General features: G+C 35.9%; 2 protein-coding genes across 2 annotated transcripts; both read left to right on the top strand.

Annotated features, from left to right (window-relative positions):
• The first annotated feature begins 219 nt into the window (after positions 1–219).
• LOC102955862 (beta-defensin 110) lies at positions 220–5,100 on the top strand. The gene is made up of 2 exons (XM_007095509.1): positions 220–274; positions 4,952–5,100. Exons 1-2 carry the CDS (start codon positions 220–222, stop codon positions 5,098–5,100), a joined length of 204 nt encoding a protein of 67 aa, XP_007095571.1.
• Positions 5,101–8,846: 3,746 nt separating this feature from the next.
• LOC122238841 (beta-defensin 110-like) lies at positions 8,847–16,332 on the top strand. Its single transcript, XM_042987604.1, has 3 exons — positions 8,847–8,865; positions 11,909–11,943; positions 16,201–16,332. The coding sequence occupies exons 1-3, from the start codon at positions 8,847–8,849 to the stop codon at positions 16,330–16,332; spliced, it is 186 nt and encodes a 61-aa protein (XP_042843538.1).
• Positions 16,333–17,310: the final 978 nt, after the last annotated feature.

The following is a 17,310-nucleotide window of genomic DNA, read 5'->3' as shown; positions in this document are numbered from 1 at the left end:
TTATGAGAAAAATTTAGTAATAATTCTTGTGACCATGTTCTTTGAACATGGCACAATTCAACCAAGCATACAAATGTTCTTGCTATTGATAAGCCTCAGTAGTTAAAACCACTTCCCTGGAGAATCTATAAATAAAAGCATTCTCTGTTTTCTTATTTGGAAACACTTGACTTGAAAAAGATCTGTTGACATATTTTTTTTTTCCTAAGAAACTCCACCATGAAGATTCATCTCTTTTTCTTTATTCTGCTCTTTTGGGTCACAATTTTACCAGGTAACATGTAAATATTTATGGGCTTATTTATGCTAATTAATTTGCAGAATCATAAGTTGTTGCTTATTAAAAATATGGTAACAACATAGGGTTTAAAAATTTTTATCCTAAATGCAATGTGGTACTCTGGACTGAACCTGAGAATAGGAAGAAAAAAAGACAATCGTGGGGAAATTAGTAATATGTGAATAAAATTTGCAGTTTAGTTGATAGTATTATACCAATGCTCATTTCTTAGTTTTGATAATGTAGCATGGTTGAGTGAGATGTTTACCATAATGGGAATTTCACCTCTATTATCCTTGCAACTCTTCTGTAAATCTAAATTGATTTCAAAATAAAAAGTTTTAAAAGATTAAATCAATACCTTAGTCTTATCAGCTTCATTCTGAAACAATTTGTTACTGAAACAATTCTTACTGGAAAAATTGTTCATTAGCATAATCAACTGGTATGGGATAGATGATTCAGTGCTAGACAAAGATCGATTTACCTTTTCCTTCTTTTTAGTCTATGCCAGTATACTACTTCCGATTATCAGAAGCCTTTCTTACTATTCTGTTCTTGTCATACAGGCAAATCATGTCTGTTGTTAGCTTTTCTTTATATATTTCTGGTCGCTGCCTTCTGTCTTTGAGTGCTACAGATCACATGAATGTTGAGTGTAATACAAATACACGAGCTATATTTTTCGTGAGATTTTTTTTCCACTCTCAAAGGCTACTTCCTCACATCAGGTATGTAACAAGATTCTCTCCTCCTGAGTTAATGTGTAAGTATGAATTTTACAGAAATAGAATAATACATTTTGGGAAAGAAGAGATCATTGAGTCTCAAACTTTCTATTTAAAGACCTTAAGACGTAGCTCAAGTCTACCTAACTGGCATTAAAATTAGGCTCAAAGTCACTCACTCTTAGGAAAAATATCCCTTTCTTGGTACCTGGCTGATTTCTTAAGGCCCAACAGAAATCATAACAGAGGCCTAAGAGAATAAATTAACTTATTCTTTCATTGTGAATACTGTAAAGTCTATCATGACAATCTAAAAATGTATATACTTAATAAACTGATACATTATCATTTAGAGGTTGCAAGTAGATAAAATTCTAAATAGGGGCCAACCATCAATGAAGTAACAAAGAAATACAGTTAATTGTTCATTTAACTAAGAGAATAACTTCCTTTCTTTCCATTCAAAACTTATTAGAAAATGATCTCTGGATCTTCTTTGCCAGCACTAGAAAGGGTGAAAAAGAAATTCTATGCAGATTCATATAGCTTTTAACATGTGATAAATCTTTTTCTTCTTTTAATTTCAAAATAGCTAGCATGATTAGACTGCGATGTCAAGCATTTTTATGTCTTAGGAACTTATTTTTTCTTCCTAACAGCTGTATCAGGTGCTCCTACCAATAATTAAAGTCATTTGTGCATTTATCAACAAACTGAAAAGTCATGTGTCCTGTAGACTTAAAGATTCAAAACCAGTTGGGGAGGGGCGCCTGGGTGGCTCAGTTAGTTGTCTTCATCTCCTTATTTTGGCTCAGGTCATGATCTCATGGTCTTGAGCTCAAGCCCCACATCCAGCTCTGTGCTGGGCATGGACCCTGCTTAAGATTGTCTCTTCCTCTCCCCCTGCCCCTCCCCTACTTGTGTGTACGCACACGTGCACGTGCACATTCTCATTCTCTCTCTCTCCCTCTCTCTCTCTTTCTCAAAGAAAAAAAAAAGAGAAAAAAAAAACACCAGTTGGGGATACAGTGGGGAAACAGTAGCATAGATTACACCATCAGTGCATCTCTGTTATTAACTTTTTGTATATTTTTCTTATATTTTCAAAGTAAAGTCATTGACCTTGTTAATCACACATGTACCAAACTTTTAGAAAACTACCCTTACCAGCAACAACAACAAAAAATTCAAAGTAAAAGAAATATGTCAGGATACATATTTTTCCGTACAAATTTAAGGAAGTATGATAGAAAATCTAGACATGTAGAAAATAATAAAACAATAACAATGCTGTCTTTCAACTTATAGCTCACCAACATGTGGGGGTTGAATTAAACTACACGAACTGAATTGTCATATGTGTGACTCTTTTAGAGTTCTTCAGTTGTTCTTATATCTCACCTGCAAAGTGTAAAAATCCTTACTCAAAATTGAGACAGAAAATTTTCATTCTTTTCTCACTCTGACTGTTATAGATGAAGAGATGTCCAGATAAAAGCTATTGTCTATGCAGGGAAATGTCTGTTGAAGTCATTTAGCTTTCCTCTTCATTTATAGAGGTTATAAATGCACCAAATGTCTAGAAATAAAGTATTGTTTCACTCCCAGGTATTGTTTGACTTTACCTGACAAACTGAAAAAAAAATATGTTATTGCCAATAATCCCTTTTCTTTAAATCTGACATATACTTTGAATGGGATAGTATAGCTTTGTGCGGCAAGAATTGTCATGCTTCCCCTCCCCGCATTTCCAAGGAAGTTAATGGTAGCCTAAAGGATAAAACAGCAGGTGAGTGAAAATAACAAGAAATATGGGTTGAAAAATATTTAGGAAATGCCTTGTCCATTTCTAGCTTATATATTAAATAAAACTTTATATACTATTTAATGAAACTCCCTAGCATGTTAACATGTTAATAGATGCAGTATGAATGATACATACAAAATGCTTTGTGAGAGTCCTGAAAAAAGAGCTTACTTTCCTGAAAGTGATCCACAGACATATCAGAGAGAAGACAGTATGCAAACAATGTATCTGAGGGTGGAGACAGTTATGTTTGGCTTATCACAGCATCACAAGACAGTAATTTTAATCACTGAAAACAGCGTTTTCAATTAGAGGCAACTTTGCCCCCAAGGAGACATTAGGCAATGTCTGGAGACGTTTTCGGTTGTCACAACAGGTATTATTGGCATCTAGTGGGCAGAGGCCAAGGATGCTGCTAAACATTCTTCAGTGAACAGTATAGCATCCCACAGCAAAGAATTGTCCAACTCAAAAGGTCAATAGTGTTTAGGGGGAGAAAGCCTGCACTAGGGATTGGCTTAGCGTTTAACAAGGGGTGTACCTCATAGTTGAATGAGTGACTGGAGGCTTGCAAAGGTGAATGTCAGTGACCCAAACACACAGGCCTGGGGAATACTTATATTTTGAGCTGAAAGTGACAAGAAAGGAGACAATATTTTTAGAAAGGTGAAATAAGACAAAGGATGAATAAGAGAAGGGGTGAGGTCAGTTTAAGGTGGAATATTGATCAACACCATCAAGTGTGACAGTCCTCTTGTCGAATACAATTCAGGTTTCTGTCACTGGCAAATCATACATGGGTTTGATAATAGTAACTTCTCAGAAACTATAGAATAAATAATGACATTTAGAAGTTAGCATTCAATCTGTGCAATGTAACTATTCTGCTGTAAAGTGTGTCATATTCTGCATTGCATCAGTTATAGTGAGAAGAGAGCTAATTTTAATAGAATAGCTAGGTTTTATATCAGCTCTGTATACCAACAATATAGAATATGTAGCTCTGAGTCCATATATTCACTGAGAAGTATCACTACTTACCAACAACTGTTGGAAATGCAGACAGCATGTCTAGGTAGAAAGGCCTGGCCTTTAAGGGGACTGATTGGAACACTAGACCTAATTATGTTTGCAACTAGTGGCAAAGTTTGTTTTCATACCACGAGTTTACAAAAATATTTGAATCTGGCCTTCAGTCAGCCATCTGCAATATTCAGAATTCTCCCACACCAGTTCCCTTTAATCTCACCACATGAGTAAAATGACGTGTCTACGAAAAATGCACCAAAACATACGGTTTATGAAAACAAATGGGCCAGCACATATAGTGAAATATAAACTTAAAATATATTTGGCTTGGAAAGAATCTTACAACCTATCAGACCAATATCTCCCAATTCCCCAAGTACCCCAACTATTTTAAATATAAACTTTAAGTGAAAATCAATTTCTAAATGATACGATAAACCATGTAGTTCAGAGCACTGGTAATATTAAAAATCATGTCATGGCTAACAATGGCCTTACCTCTAGTCATTCCCATTTTTTAAATCAGTGCTGTCATCAGACACGTGTCTAAGTTAAATAATTTCTTTGGGGATGTAAATCCCAAGAGACCCGGGGGAATTGTAAGAATTCAGACGAATTGCTTACGATTACCTGTCTCTCAAGATTTTAGAAAAGTAAAATAAAACTACAATAGAAGTCGCTTGCAGAACTCAAAAAACACAACGTTGTGTCGAAATAATATTTTTGAAAGCAGAAAAGGGGGGAATTCAAAGGCAATTGGATAACTGTAGAGCCCAAACCTGAGAGAAGATAAATAATGAGCACTTCTTGGGCTGTTGATTTGGGGAACTATCCTTGAGTTACTTACTGTCCAGTCACTTGTAAGGAAGCAAGCTGGCACACCTAACTTAGGTCCAAGGCACTTTCTAATTTTCAGGATTTACTTGCATCAAGGGACAGTACATGAGCTTAAACTTTCTTCAGTAAGATTTTCCCTGTCATAAATTAGAAGGGGGACATTTTCTTTTGACCTACACAATAATCTTCTACTTCTTGGACCTTCTCCTTTTAAAATATGGGTGTGTCATAGCTAAATTACTAATTTCAGTCATTCTTTCCTTCTTACAGCCAGAAAGAAATATCCCCAGTATGGTAGCTTGGATTTGAGGAGAGAGTGCAGAAAGGGTAATGGCCGATGTAAACTTGAGTGCCAGGAAAATGAAATTAGGATTGCTTACTGCATGCGACCTGCAACCCATTGCTGCTTGCAGAAGTAAAGCTGACAGAAGACAAGAAAGAGATACACGCTCCAAGAAGAGAGGACCAGTGTTACTAAGTCTTCCCAGAGTATACTTCAAGGCTTGTGTATCTCAAAGAATTAAATAAAATTTAACATTGAGCCACTCCCAAGTGGTTCTATGTCACACATGTACCTGGTGCATCACACCGCATTTTCTCTTGATCTCTTGGTACCAGAAGTAAGCAGAATTTATTTTATGGGAATCCCCCAAGAACTATCAAAAATTCTAAGTGCTTTGTGTGGGTTGACATAAGTAATGTTGTGAGAAACCCTAGGTCAGAGAAATGGGAGAAACATATTCCTGAAATGGAAGCCTCCAATGAAAATGTGCTGCATTTTCATCATTAAACACTGCTCTATAGATTATCCCATGAACGGATACAAATCCACAGGGCTTGTGAGACTAGGAATTGAGAATGCAGATCCTGCTCATGAGAGAAAGAGCTGAAGTAAGAGAAGGATCAGTATAAGAACAGAAAAGCATAGGAAATCATAATCAGCTCCAGTTTCTGTCCTTCTTACGTATTTAGTGGAGAAAAATGTGTATCAGGAAATAAGAGAGGGAGTAAAAATGGAAGGGAAGAATTCCTTGAAGGAGAAGAGCCTATATGTAATTAAGTATTTTGACAAAGAAAGGCAGAAACTATGGCTAACTACTCATTTGGGCTCCGCAGTCCTCAGATAATTGTGTCTGAGGAGACACAAAGCAAAAGAAAGGAGAAGAGTGATCTGCAGTCGTGAGCTTTACTCTGTCGGAGTTCCTCTTGCTACTTCCTCTCAAGGGCCACTTTATCTCTCCCACAACACTCGCACCAATACATCTATATCAGACGGTTGGTATTAGAAAATGCACATCACACTTCTTTTATGAGTTTAGGGCTGCAACTTAGTTATTGGTATTCATTCAGAACTATTTTTAAAAACACCATCGATAGCATAACACAGTAATAAAACAGAAGCTTCCCTTCACCAAAAATAAAGCTGAATATATTTTTGTAATTTAACTAAGTAAAATGAAATTTATTGAGTGGATATATGTAAGCCAGACTTGGACGCAGAAGGAGATGAGAAGTTAAAGAATTACAGGCTCATTCTATCTGGATATTTTCCTCCTTCCTTCCTTCCTTCCTTCCTTCCTTCCTTCCTTCCTCCCTTCCTTCTTTCCTTCCTTCCTCCCTCCCTCCCTCCCTCCTTTCTTTCTTCTTTCTTTCTTTCTTTCTTTCTTTCTTTCTTTCTTTCTTTCTTGTTGAAGTATAGTAGACATACAGTATTATATTAGTTTCAGGTGTACAATATAGTGATTCGATAATTCTATATATTACAAAATGCTTGCCACGAGTATAGTTGCCATCTGTCACCTCTACTGATTTTTTTTATTAATGCTTATTTATGTATTTTTAGAGAGAGAGAGAGCACAAGTGGAGAGGGGCAGGAGGGAAGGAGAGGGAGAATCCCAAGCAGGCTCCACACTGCCAGCACTGAGGCCAATGCGAGGCTCAGTCTCATGAACTGGGAGATCTTGACTTGAGCAGAAATCAAGAGTGAATGCTTAACCAACCAAGCCACCCAGGAGCCCCTATTGATGTTTTTATTATGGCATCGCATTACATCTTCTAAATGCAGATTTGAGATGCATTATCTATTATGGTAACATGAACAGAGAAATAATTTTTCTCTATTTAGATAAAGTTTTTGGATTTACTTCCATCATAAGGGACTGTTTACTTTTTCATGTTTTATTTTAATAAAAATATGACTTCCTATTATGAAGCAATTACTAAGCATATGTTGGAGTCTCACATGCATTATCTTTCACATATTTTAATAACTTGAAATACACTTTGACTTCTCAAGTGTGTTCCTTTGTAGTATAAATATCTTCAAAGGTATTTTTACAGTATTTATTTGAACAGGGTTTTTCAACCTGAGAACTATTGTTATTTTGATCCAGACAATTCTTTGTTGTCCAGATCTCCTCTTCATTGTATCTTTAGCAATAGGATGTTTCTTAGTATCCCTAGCCTTTACCCACCAGATACCAATAGCTCCCCTTCCCCTAATTGTGACAAAAATGTCTACCTACATTGTCAATATCCCTTCTGGAGGCAAAATCACCCCAGATTAGAACAACCATCTTATCATTACATACTCATTCTCACAGAAATTTCAAAATTAAAAGTGGAAACAACAACCAAAATCAGCACTGTTTCCAGGTAGCACATTTTCTGTGTCTTATGAAAACTATTTGAAATTTTCATGTTATTACATATGCACTAGAGATGATATATTAGTGGCCTGGAAAAAACATAGCCCAACTTTTGAATAATGAATATATGTTGAGAAGATTAGTAAAATTAAATTCTTAAAATGAAAGCTCAAGTTACATCTTACCTAACCAGACACAATCATTATATTAAGATCTGTAATGTAGAATCGAGAAGCTTAGTATACTATTAATATGGAACAAATAAGAATTGAGTTTTTATTGGCCATCAAGAAGTGGCAGGCGATAAGAGGTTTCCTGGAAGACACCCAAGACATCTCCCCATATGAACTAGTCTATACTGGTAGACCCTCTATCCTTCAGTGCTTGACAAAGAAAAACAAAACCATCTATATTTCTGAGCTGGTCTTTCCCGCGGTCCAGTGTACATTCAAGCCAGCAGCCTCTTTTCAGCCCAAGGAACGAATGTGACAAACTTGAAGGAGAAATGTAAACCTATGGGCATCAATTAGGAAATTAATATTTTTACCTACAGAAATCTTTTAACTGTTTGTTGTGCATGATATTGACTAAACATTGTAGAAGCCCTTTTGACAAAGTTCTGCATCCAACTCCCTTAAAAAGAAAGATATGTCACTAATTATTCATACCGACCTCAGAGTTTGTTAACAACAACAACAAAAAATAAAGAATAAAAGGTAAATATTTACACATGGGAAGATTTCTGGAAACTTTCTTGCTCATGCATTTTAATTTTCATTGGGTTAATTGACAATACAGATAGATAATCCTAAATTAAACTGCAGTTGACCTTTGAACAACAGGGGTTTGGAGTACATGGATCCACTTCTATGTGGATTTTTTTACATAAATACAATATAGTATTACAAAAGTATTTTCTCTTTTTCATAATTTTTTCAATAGCATTTTCTCTAGCTTACTTTATTGTAAGAATGCACCGTATAAAACATATAACCTACATAATATATATTAATTGACTATTTATATTCTCCATAAGGCTTCTAGTCAACCGTAGGCTATACATAGTTAAATTTTGGGGGAGTCAGAAGTTATATGTGGATTTCCAACTTATGCGGGCGACAGAAGGTCAATGTTTCTAAGTATTGAGTTGTTTGTGGATCAACTGTGGTTAGATCTAGAGCTGGAAGTTTTACATTTTTCTGTCCTTTGGTCCAGAGTGTATTTCCCTTCACTTTTAGTTTTCTTTGAGTCTGGATTAGCAGTGGCCCTGATGAAGGAGGCACCATCAGGTGTTGGGTATTTTTGTTGTAGTCATAGCTCAATACACACCTGAATCAGTTAAAAGCATTCTGTTGAAATGAGGTCTATCATTCCGAAATCCCAGCACGGGGCTAGAGAGGAAGTTACCATGCATTCATACCCACCCCATTTCAGGATTTATTTCACCTTCATATCCTTGGGCAAGAATGAAACACAATTCCAAATAGTAATTTATTTATTCAGACACTTGACTAACAATGGCTTGCTTCTTCCCAGGTATGATATTATGGGTTTTGGATTTGAAGATAAAATTACAGCTCTTGCCTTTTTAAAAAAAAAAAAGTTTATTCATTTATTTTGAGAGAGAGAGAGAGAGAGAGAGAGAGAGAGAATGGGTGGAGAAAGGGCAAAGAGTGAGGGAGAGAGAGGATCCCAAGCGGGCTTTGTGCTATCAGCACAGAGCCTGACATGGGGCTTAATCCCAGGAACTGTAAGATCATGATTTGAGTGGAAATCAAGAGCCAAATGCTTAACTGACTAGGCCACCAAGTTTTAAGTAATTATTCAAACTTGATAGAGTTCAAAATGAGTAAGACATGGGATGTGCCCCCAACAAAAGCAATGTCAGTTCATAACACTGACAATACATTAGACACTGCATTCCATGCCCCCCTCTCTCATTTATTTACCAATTCAATGAATATTCTTTGAGAACCTACTATGTATAGCCATAATGTAATATGATTAGGACACATCAACAAACAAAACAGGCACTATTTCCTATCTTTGTGGAGCTCATATTCCAGAAGTGGAGACAAATACAAGCAGTAAACATAATAAATAAGCATTTTATGCTAGAAGATGATAAATCAGAGTTCAGGGACCCCAAAAAATGAAATTTGAAATAGGATTTTTCAGGAGGCTCTTATTGAGAAGGTGACATTTAAGTAAAAAAAAATGACAGAGGCCAAGAAGCATCATGTGGCACCCACGAGTTTGTGGGGAATGCTAATGAAGGTGGCTGGAGAAAAGTGGGTTGGGAGGAGAGTCCTGGATGAGCTCGTCAGGGAGGAAGTGTGTTGGAGGATTACCCAGAGTTTTTTAGGAACTAGAAAGGATACTGTCTTCTAATTATGAGAGAAATCCAGTGGGCTTTCACCTGAGGAAAAACATGATTTAAATTTTATTTAAAAAAAAACCTCTCTGAAACACTTTCATGAGTTAGGAGATATTAACATATATAAGTAATACACTATGGTAGCTCACTTCAGGGTGCTAACAATAAAAACAATGAGTAATGGTAGGGTTCTGGGCAGTTAAAGTCACATTTTATGAGAGATTTTTGCCTTTAAGCTACTTTCTTTTATTTGCTTTTTAAAAAAAATGTCTACTTATTTATTTTGAGAGAGAGAGTGGGAGTGGGGAAGAGGCAGAGAGAGAGAGAGAGAGAGAGAGAGAGAGAGAGAGAGAATCTCAAGCAAGATCCTTGCTATCAGTGCCAAGCCTCATGTGGGCTTGATCTCACAAACCATGGAGCTGAAATCAAGAGTCACTCAACTGACTGGGCTACCCAGTCAGCTACTTTCTAATCTGCTTTATTCCTATCTTCACCAAACTTTTTGAAAACCAGCCTCAACTCATAATCTCCTTTTATCACCTTTTATATACTTTTTTCCCCAATACATTCACCCATGTCAATTAACTGAAAATCTTCTTGCTAATGTTATCGATGTTTTCCTAAAAGCAAACCCAAAGTCGTATTTTAATTCTTTGTCTTGTGGACTTCTGCCTACTGCTAGAGTTGTTCACTGTTCTGACAATGTTTGACAATTATTTGGCGGTCTCATTTTTTTATATAAATCCGTTTTTTAAAAAAGTTTAGTTATTTATTTTGAGAGAGAGAGAGAGAGAGAGCAGGAGAAAGAAAGAGAGAGAATCCCAGGCAGGCACCAGAGCCTGACTCAGGGCTTGAATTCACGAACTGTGAGATCATGACCTGAGCCAAAATGAAGAGTTGGACGCTGAATCAACTGAGCCACCCAGGTGCTTCTTGATGGTCTCTTAAATTCAGGGGCCTCTACTGCTGTGTCCCTGAATCCCTTTTCTTCTTATTTGTTTCCCTGAGATTATCTTGTTCAGTGCAATGACTTCTGCTATCAACAAATATTTTTCTCGAATCTCCTTCCCAAATCAAAAGGTTTTTTTTATTTATAGTTATGGAACTTATCTGGCTGGCCTCCAATTTTTTTTTTTAATCCCAATATGTCCAAAACAGAGCTCATCTTACTCACAAAGGCTAAAGTCTGTGCTCCTCTTTTTATTTTCTGCTTCATTGATTGTTATCATCAACTGCACCGGATTAAGGGCTAACACACTTGTTACTGCTCTACTTCCTGGTATTCTTGCCCCAAATCCAAAAGTTACTTCGTTGGGCTGCTTCAAATTCACAAATATCTCCCCCTTTATTTGAAACCCCATGAACTTAATTATCTTTCTCATTATTTCTTATTTAGAATATTCTAACAATGTTCACCCAGCCTCTCTGCTACAAAATTTTCTCCAATCCCTTCCTTAAAGGGAAGATGGTGCTTAACGTTTCCATAGAGACTATGGAATTCATGAGAATTCTGCTCATCAGAATATTCAACTCATCAGCTGTGGAGGTCTTTTGCCACCTGTGCCCAGTTTTTCCTTCCTTGCGTTTTCTGAAGTCCATGTCCATATCACTCCAGTCATGCTAAAAGTCACACCATTCTACATATATCTCACAACATCCACGTTTAGAATACATATATTCTAAGTGCTTCCCCTAATGCCTCAAAAATATGCTATTGGCTTCTCAAGATGCAACTAAAAGTCACATCTTCCGTGAAATGATTGAACATACACTTGTTTGGAGTCCAACATAACTAACTTTGAAGCCTCTCCCACCCCTTTTACTCCCCGTGAAACTCTGTGCAAAGTTCTTTACTTCAATTGTTCTTATGGGTGAAATGAGAATGATCATACCTATCCCAAAGTGAGTAGAGCATTAAATCAGATAATGCACACAACTTATTTAGTAAAGAGCCTAAAATTTAACGAACACTTAACAAAGCATAGGTTTTCCTAATGGCTGTGGTGGCAGTAATAGTAAACTATACTTTTGCAGTTTACAGCTTTTAATTTTATGCTTGGAGAAGATTTTTATTAATTCCTTAGGATTGTCTTTACAAGTGATATTGTACCATTTTTATGTCATCATTTCCCAACGAACACTGGTTTACTTTTGGGGGCAAGGAGCTTAATTATTGTATTCATTTTTTGCATCTGCATGTAGCACGGCGCCGAGTGCGAATAGCTGCCTACTTAAAGGTGTGTGGTATGAATCACGAGAGAAGGTATTTTCTTCATTTAATAGCAAAAGTAAAGAAAATCAGTGAATTAATAAAGATTTCCTCTGAAACCTGACACAAACTTATAAGCAACTCATACCAATGACAATAAAACTTATTATACTATTTGTGGGGCTACAGAATATATCTGTTATCTCATTTGCCACACAACCTTCTGAAGTAGACATTACATACATTTTACAGTTGAAGAAATTAGTACAAGGGTTAGGTCATTTGCTCAGTTGACATAGGAAATAACGGATGGAGAGATTGTGATAAAGTCCAGAGAGTCTTTCAGTATAGAACACCAATTAAATATCTATATCTGATATCATACTATTCACTCAATCATTTTGTCAGTTATTTACACACTTATTGAGTATGTATGTTTCAAGCATTTTACTACATACTGTAATAAATTGGTGAACAAGGCACACAGTGGACCTGACCTAACATAGATTGAAGACTAGAGGTTTTGGGAGCCTGGGTGGCTCAGTCGGTTAAGCTTCTTGACTCTTGGTTTCAGCTCAGGTCATGATCTCACAGTTCATGAGCTGGAGCCCCTCATCGGGCTCCCTGCTGGTAGCATGGAGCCTTATTGGGATTCTCTCTCGCTCTGCCCCTCCCTCCCTCTCTCTCTCTCTCAAAGTAAATAAATAAAAAGTAAAAAATTAAAAATTAAAAAAAAAAGGACTGTGTTTACACTATACCAGGGACATGTATGTTAATAGCACTGTTTCATCTGGGGTCACTTTAAAATGTAAATCCAAATGGAAAATAAAAACAAGTATGAGAATAAGCTGATTTTTGAAAGTTTATTCATCTTTTAACATTATAAGAGAAGTTTACATATTTTATCTCACTATATTTTTTAAAATTCTATTTAAAAACACCTCAGTTTATGAGGAAATCAAGATCCAGTGGACAAAATCCTTTGCCCAATCTATCACAGCTAATAAATACAGCATATAGGATTGAAATGTACTATCTGATTCTGAAAGAGAATACTGTTTAAAACATATTTTAGAAACTTCTGACTATGGCCTTGCTCCTACCTTGATTTTAACTTGGACCCAGTAAGAGTAGACATCATCCAAAATACCGTTTCCTACTTCTTTTTTTTTTTTAATTTTGTTTATTTATTTTTGAGGAGAGAGGGAGACAGAGCATGAGCAGGGAAGGGGCAGAGAGAGAGGGAATTTGAAACACAGAATTTGAAACAGGCTCCAGGCTCTGGCTGTCAGCAAAGAGCCCAATGCGGGGTTTGAACTCACCAGCCTTTGAGCTGTGAGATCATGACCTGAGCCACCCAGGTGCCTCCTTATTTCTTTTTCTCTCTCTCTCTCCTTTTTTTTAAATGTTTCCTCTTTCTTTCTTTCTTTCTTTCTTTCTTTCTTTCTTTCTTTCTTTCTTTCTTTCCTTCTTTCTTTCTTTCTTTCTTTCTTTTTTACAGTTACAGCATCACATCCTCAAACACCAATGTCCAGAGGTCTGTGTCTCATTTTTTTTTAATATGAAATTTATTGTCAAATTGGTGAAATAAGTCATACAGAGAAGGACAGATTCCATATGTTTTCACTCCTATGTGGATCCTGAGAAACTTAACAGAAGACCATGGGGGAGGGGAAGGAAAAAAAATGGTTAGAGAGGGAGGGAGCCAAAACATAAGAGACTCCCCTTCCTACTTTCAGCTCAGCCTTGCTATATGCATCATGAAGTAAATAGAGAAGTCATCTGCAGAGAAGTTATTTGCTAGGAGATGGGGAGATATATGCCAGATATTTCACCCAGGAGGAAGAACACCCACCCCGCCCCAGAGCATGGGAAAAATAACATTTAACAAACTGTGGGGAGGCCATTGAGCTTTTAACCACTGGTTCCCAACAGAGATTTCTCTATCCATGTGTATGCAGGATTTGTTATGGGGCTGGGGTCCACAATAGACGTACACCATATTTGTAGCACTTCACTCTTGCCCAGATGATCAGAAACCTGTCCAAAATATATAGCCCTTATCCATCCTCCAACTAGTGTTTACATATGTCTCTTATCAGGAAAATTAGTCATCATAGACTCATTTCTCCAGTGATATTAAAATGTGCAGAGATATTTATAGATAAAAGAGATGCTATGCATCCTTCCTCCGAACAGTCATTCATTTTTATTTTTATGTGGTTATCAATGAGTTTAAGTCACCTCACATAGCTATGCACTCATGGATAATATTTGTATGGCACTGTACAGTTTATAACATATTACATAACCAGTTTTCGCAAAAACGCGATGAGGTTGTGTTATTTTCTTTTATAATGTTCACATCACAGAGCTGTGACTCTAAAATGACATATTATTTGCAAATAAGTAAGAAGTGATGGAAGCAATTTTGTAACGCAAACCTTTTATTTCCAGATCATGCACTTCTATAGGTGTTTTCATGATTTAAAACATTTATATTCTTTAAAATAATAAGAAATTAAAAACAACAGTAGTATATTTTCATGTTACTAATGATCACTATAAACCCATATTTCTCTTTTCTGAATTTAACATATCTTAAAAGTCAACATGGATGTTGTGGGTTGACAAGATATTAGGGTCTCAGGAATGTTGATTAGCTTAAAAAGTACCTATCCCAGCAAAAGTTTTTAAAAAAAGTAAAATGCAACCATGCATATGTACTTCTCTACTTTCAGTTGTATCAAATATGGGTCTGAAGGAACTTTAGATTTCACCAAAATTTACCGGTGACCAGGGGTCTGTCATCATAAATTAGCTTCCCATTCCCAAAGGAAATACATATATTCACATGTCAAAACCTTCCTGACACTCTCTTGCACTTTACACGTAACTTCCTTTCCTTTTCTACTAACTTTATTGACAACAATAAAGTTAGTCCATTTGAAGTATCTTCTACATTCGCTGCATTTGAGCTTTCTGACTAAATCCCAACCAAATGCTTAGAGAATACTAGGTACTCAAACACCTGCCCCATAGAAATGAAACACCATTCTGAATTTCATTTTGGTTTTATGCAGACAATTAGGTTCTATGAGTTAACATTATATAATGTTAATCTAAATTCTATTCAGTTTATTCTCTAAATTTTAATAAAATTATTTTGCTTTGTTTTTCCTGAGACACACATGGAAAATTTAATATTCAAAATATATTTGCAATAGCCATGTTTATTATATTCCATCATGCAGATAGGTGGAAAGACTTATCCAAGATAAGTAAATACTATGATAAAATTGGGGGGGGGTGGGCAGAAATAAGCCTGACACACAAGTCTCTTTTTTCAAAGGCATTAGTTGCAGTACAATAGAATCATTAAGAAAAATAAAATCCTAAGTAACTAAAATATTTGCTTCCATTTACTATAGTTTAATGTGTGAACCCAAAGCTGTGAGTTTGGAATCTCAGGATATCTTTCTTTTGCATTGTCTTAGATGACACAGCAAACTAAAAGATTAACATGAGGATTCTCTTTTTACTAAATACTAAATGTATATCAAAACTGTGTTTCTGTGTGCACATCTAATATGGTGTTGTTTCCTCAATAAATTTTCAGTAAGTATCTCCATGTCTACTGTATTACAATTATCAGGATATACTGGGTAGGAGATAACAAAGAATCAGAAGAAGTCATAACTGTCACATGTGGTTGACATATTGGCCACAAGAATAAAAATATCATGACACATGTTTAAGAAAAATACATGTAATTAAGTACTTAGTTATGTTATTCATTCATTATTACTATAGACTGGTGAAAGGGATATATTCATTTGCTCTAACGAAAGAAGATTTCAATTAAGAGTAAGATCTGGAATGGAGAAGAAAGCATTGAACAAATGATACTGTGAAGAGGCAGTCAGAGTAAGCTTAAAAAATTGAAAAAAAAACATGAAAATAAAAATGATAGGTTTTTAAAGAACTACAAACCTCATCTTAATGAAAGCATGGGAGAGCAAATCTGGTGTTAATAAAATAAGAAAAAAAGATAGGAAGGTGAGTACTGATATGGGCTGAAAGATAAGGACAGTAAGATGTTTGTAGCTCAGTCTCTTTCTGCAACAACTGCTAAATTGTGCTATAACACTACCTGGCATACCAGACTCTCCATCTCCCACATGCATGATCTCATGACCAAAACAGACTTTTTGTCTTCCCTAGGTAACAAGACTCCCAAGTGAAAAATGAGGTTGATGACTTTAGATGTCTTTCTTGATTGCAGCCAGAAGTAACTGAGCCAATGTATAGATTTGAAAGATGCAAAAAATTGAAAGGAATATGTAAAACATTTTGTAATGATCATGAGTATGATTACGGATACTGCATTAAATGGAGAAATCAGTGCTGCATATGAACTCTGGAAAACAGAAGTACTATTGAGCATCGAAGTCTGGAACAGAGATTCATCTTACCGACGCGAGAGTGGGTAGAAAGAAAACGTTTGCAACGTTTAATAGAAGCATTCCCTTTTAAATCTTCAGTACCACTGTTTACATAAATAAAAATAATTTAGTTTGTATTCTATTTATTTCCCACTTTCTTTGAATTTCAGATGGATGAATGTATTAATTAAACAGAGGATCAGACTCTAATTGTGCTTATAATCCCATTATGGACATGTTGCCAACCAGATATTCATGCTACTTATCTGAGTTGCTCTGTTTCATTTCTAAATATATGTATAGGACTTTATTGCCAGTTTTACTATGAAAATCATGGTTATCTTCATAGATGCTTTCTTCCACACCAAAAATCTCCGTATGTAGTTTTAAATCTTCCTTAAAAGCAAATGCATGTTTTCTCTCTTTCAAATGTGAACCCTTCCAATCTTGGCTTACTTACTGATTTTTCATATGCATTTAACCAATTCCTATGAGGTGACAATTTGAGATGACACACTTTAGTAGTAGTTCCCTCAGGAAAAAACAAAACAAAACAAAACAAAACAGTTCCCTCAGTAGGCCAATGAAATACTATTCATGACACTGAAGAGGGATAAATATTAAGGTTTTTGAGAACAGCTTCCCTCTTATCCATGCAATCATTTAATCAAATGAAATCCCACAAGGAAGCTCAGTAATAACAATTCTTGTTCCAACAATTTAGGACTATGTTTGGCCAGCTCAGTCGGCTGCTCCTAAAGAATATGTCAGATTGAAGGAATCTTTAATTTTGTTGGAGAAGGAACTGGAATGCCACAAGCAATGTAGAGCTGCAGGGCAGCTCAGTAAGTTGATGAATGAACTTGACCAACTGCTCAGAACACCTATCTCCAAGGTCCACCATGAAATCTAGCAGGATTAGTTTTATCTAAAAGGGCGATGTTAGAGAA

This window comes from Panthera tigris, chromosome B2 (genome assembly GCF_018350195.1).
Source record: "Panthera tigris isolate Pti1 chromosome B2, P.tigris_Pti1_mat1.1, whole genome shotgun sequence".
Taxonomy (NCBI): Eukaryota; Metazoa; Chordata; class Mammalia; order Carnivora; family Felidae; genus Panthera; species Panthera tigris.
Note: the sequence above shows the minus strand (reverse complement) of the source record. Positions and strands in the feature narration are given on the sequence as shown.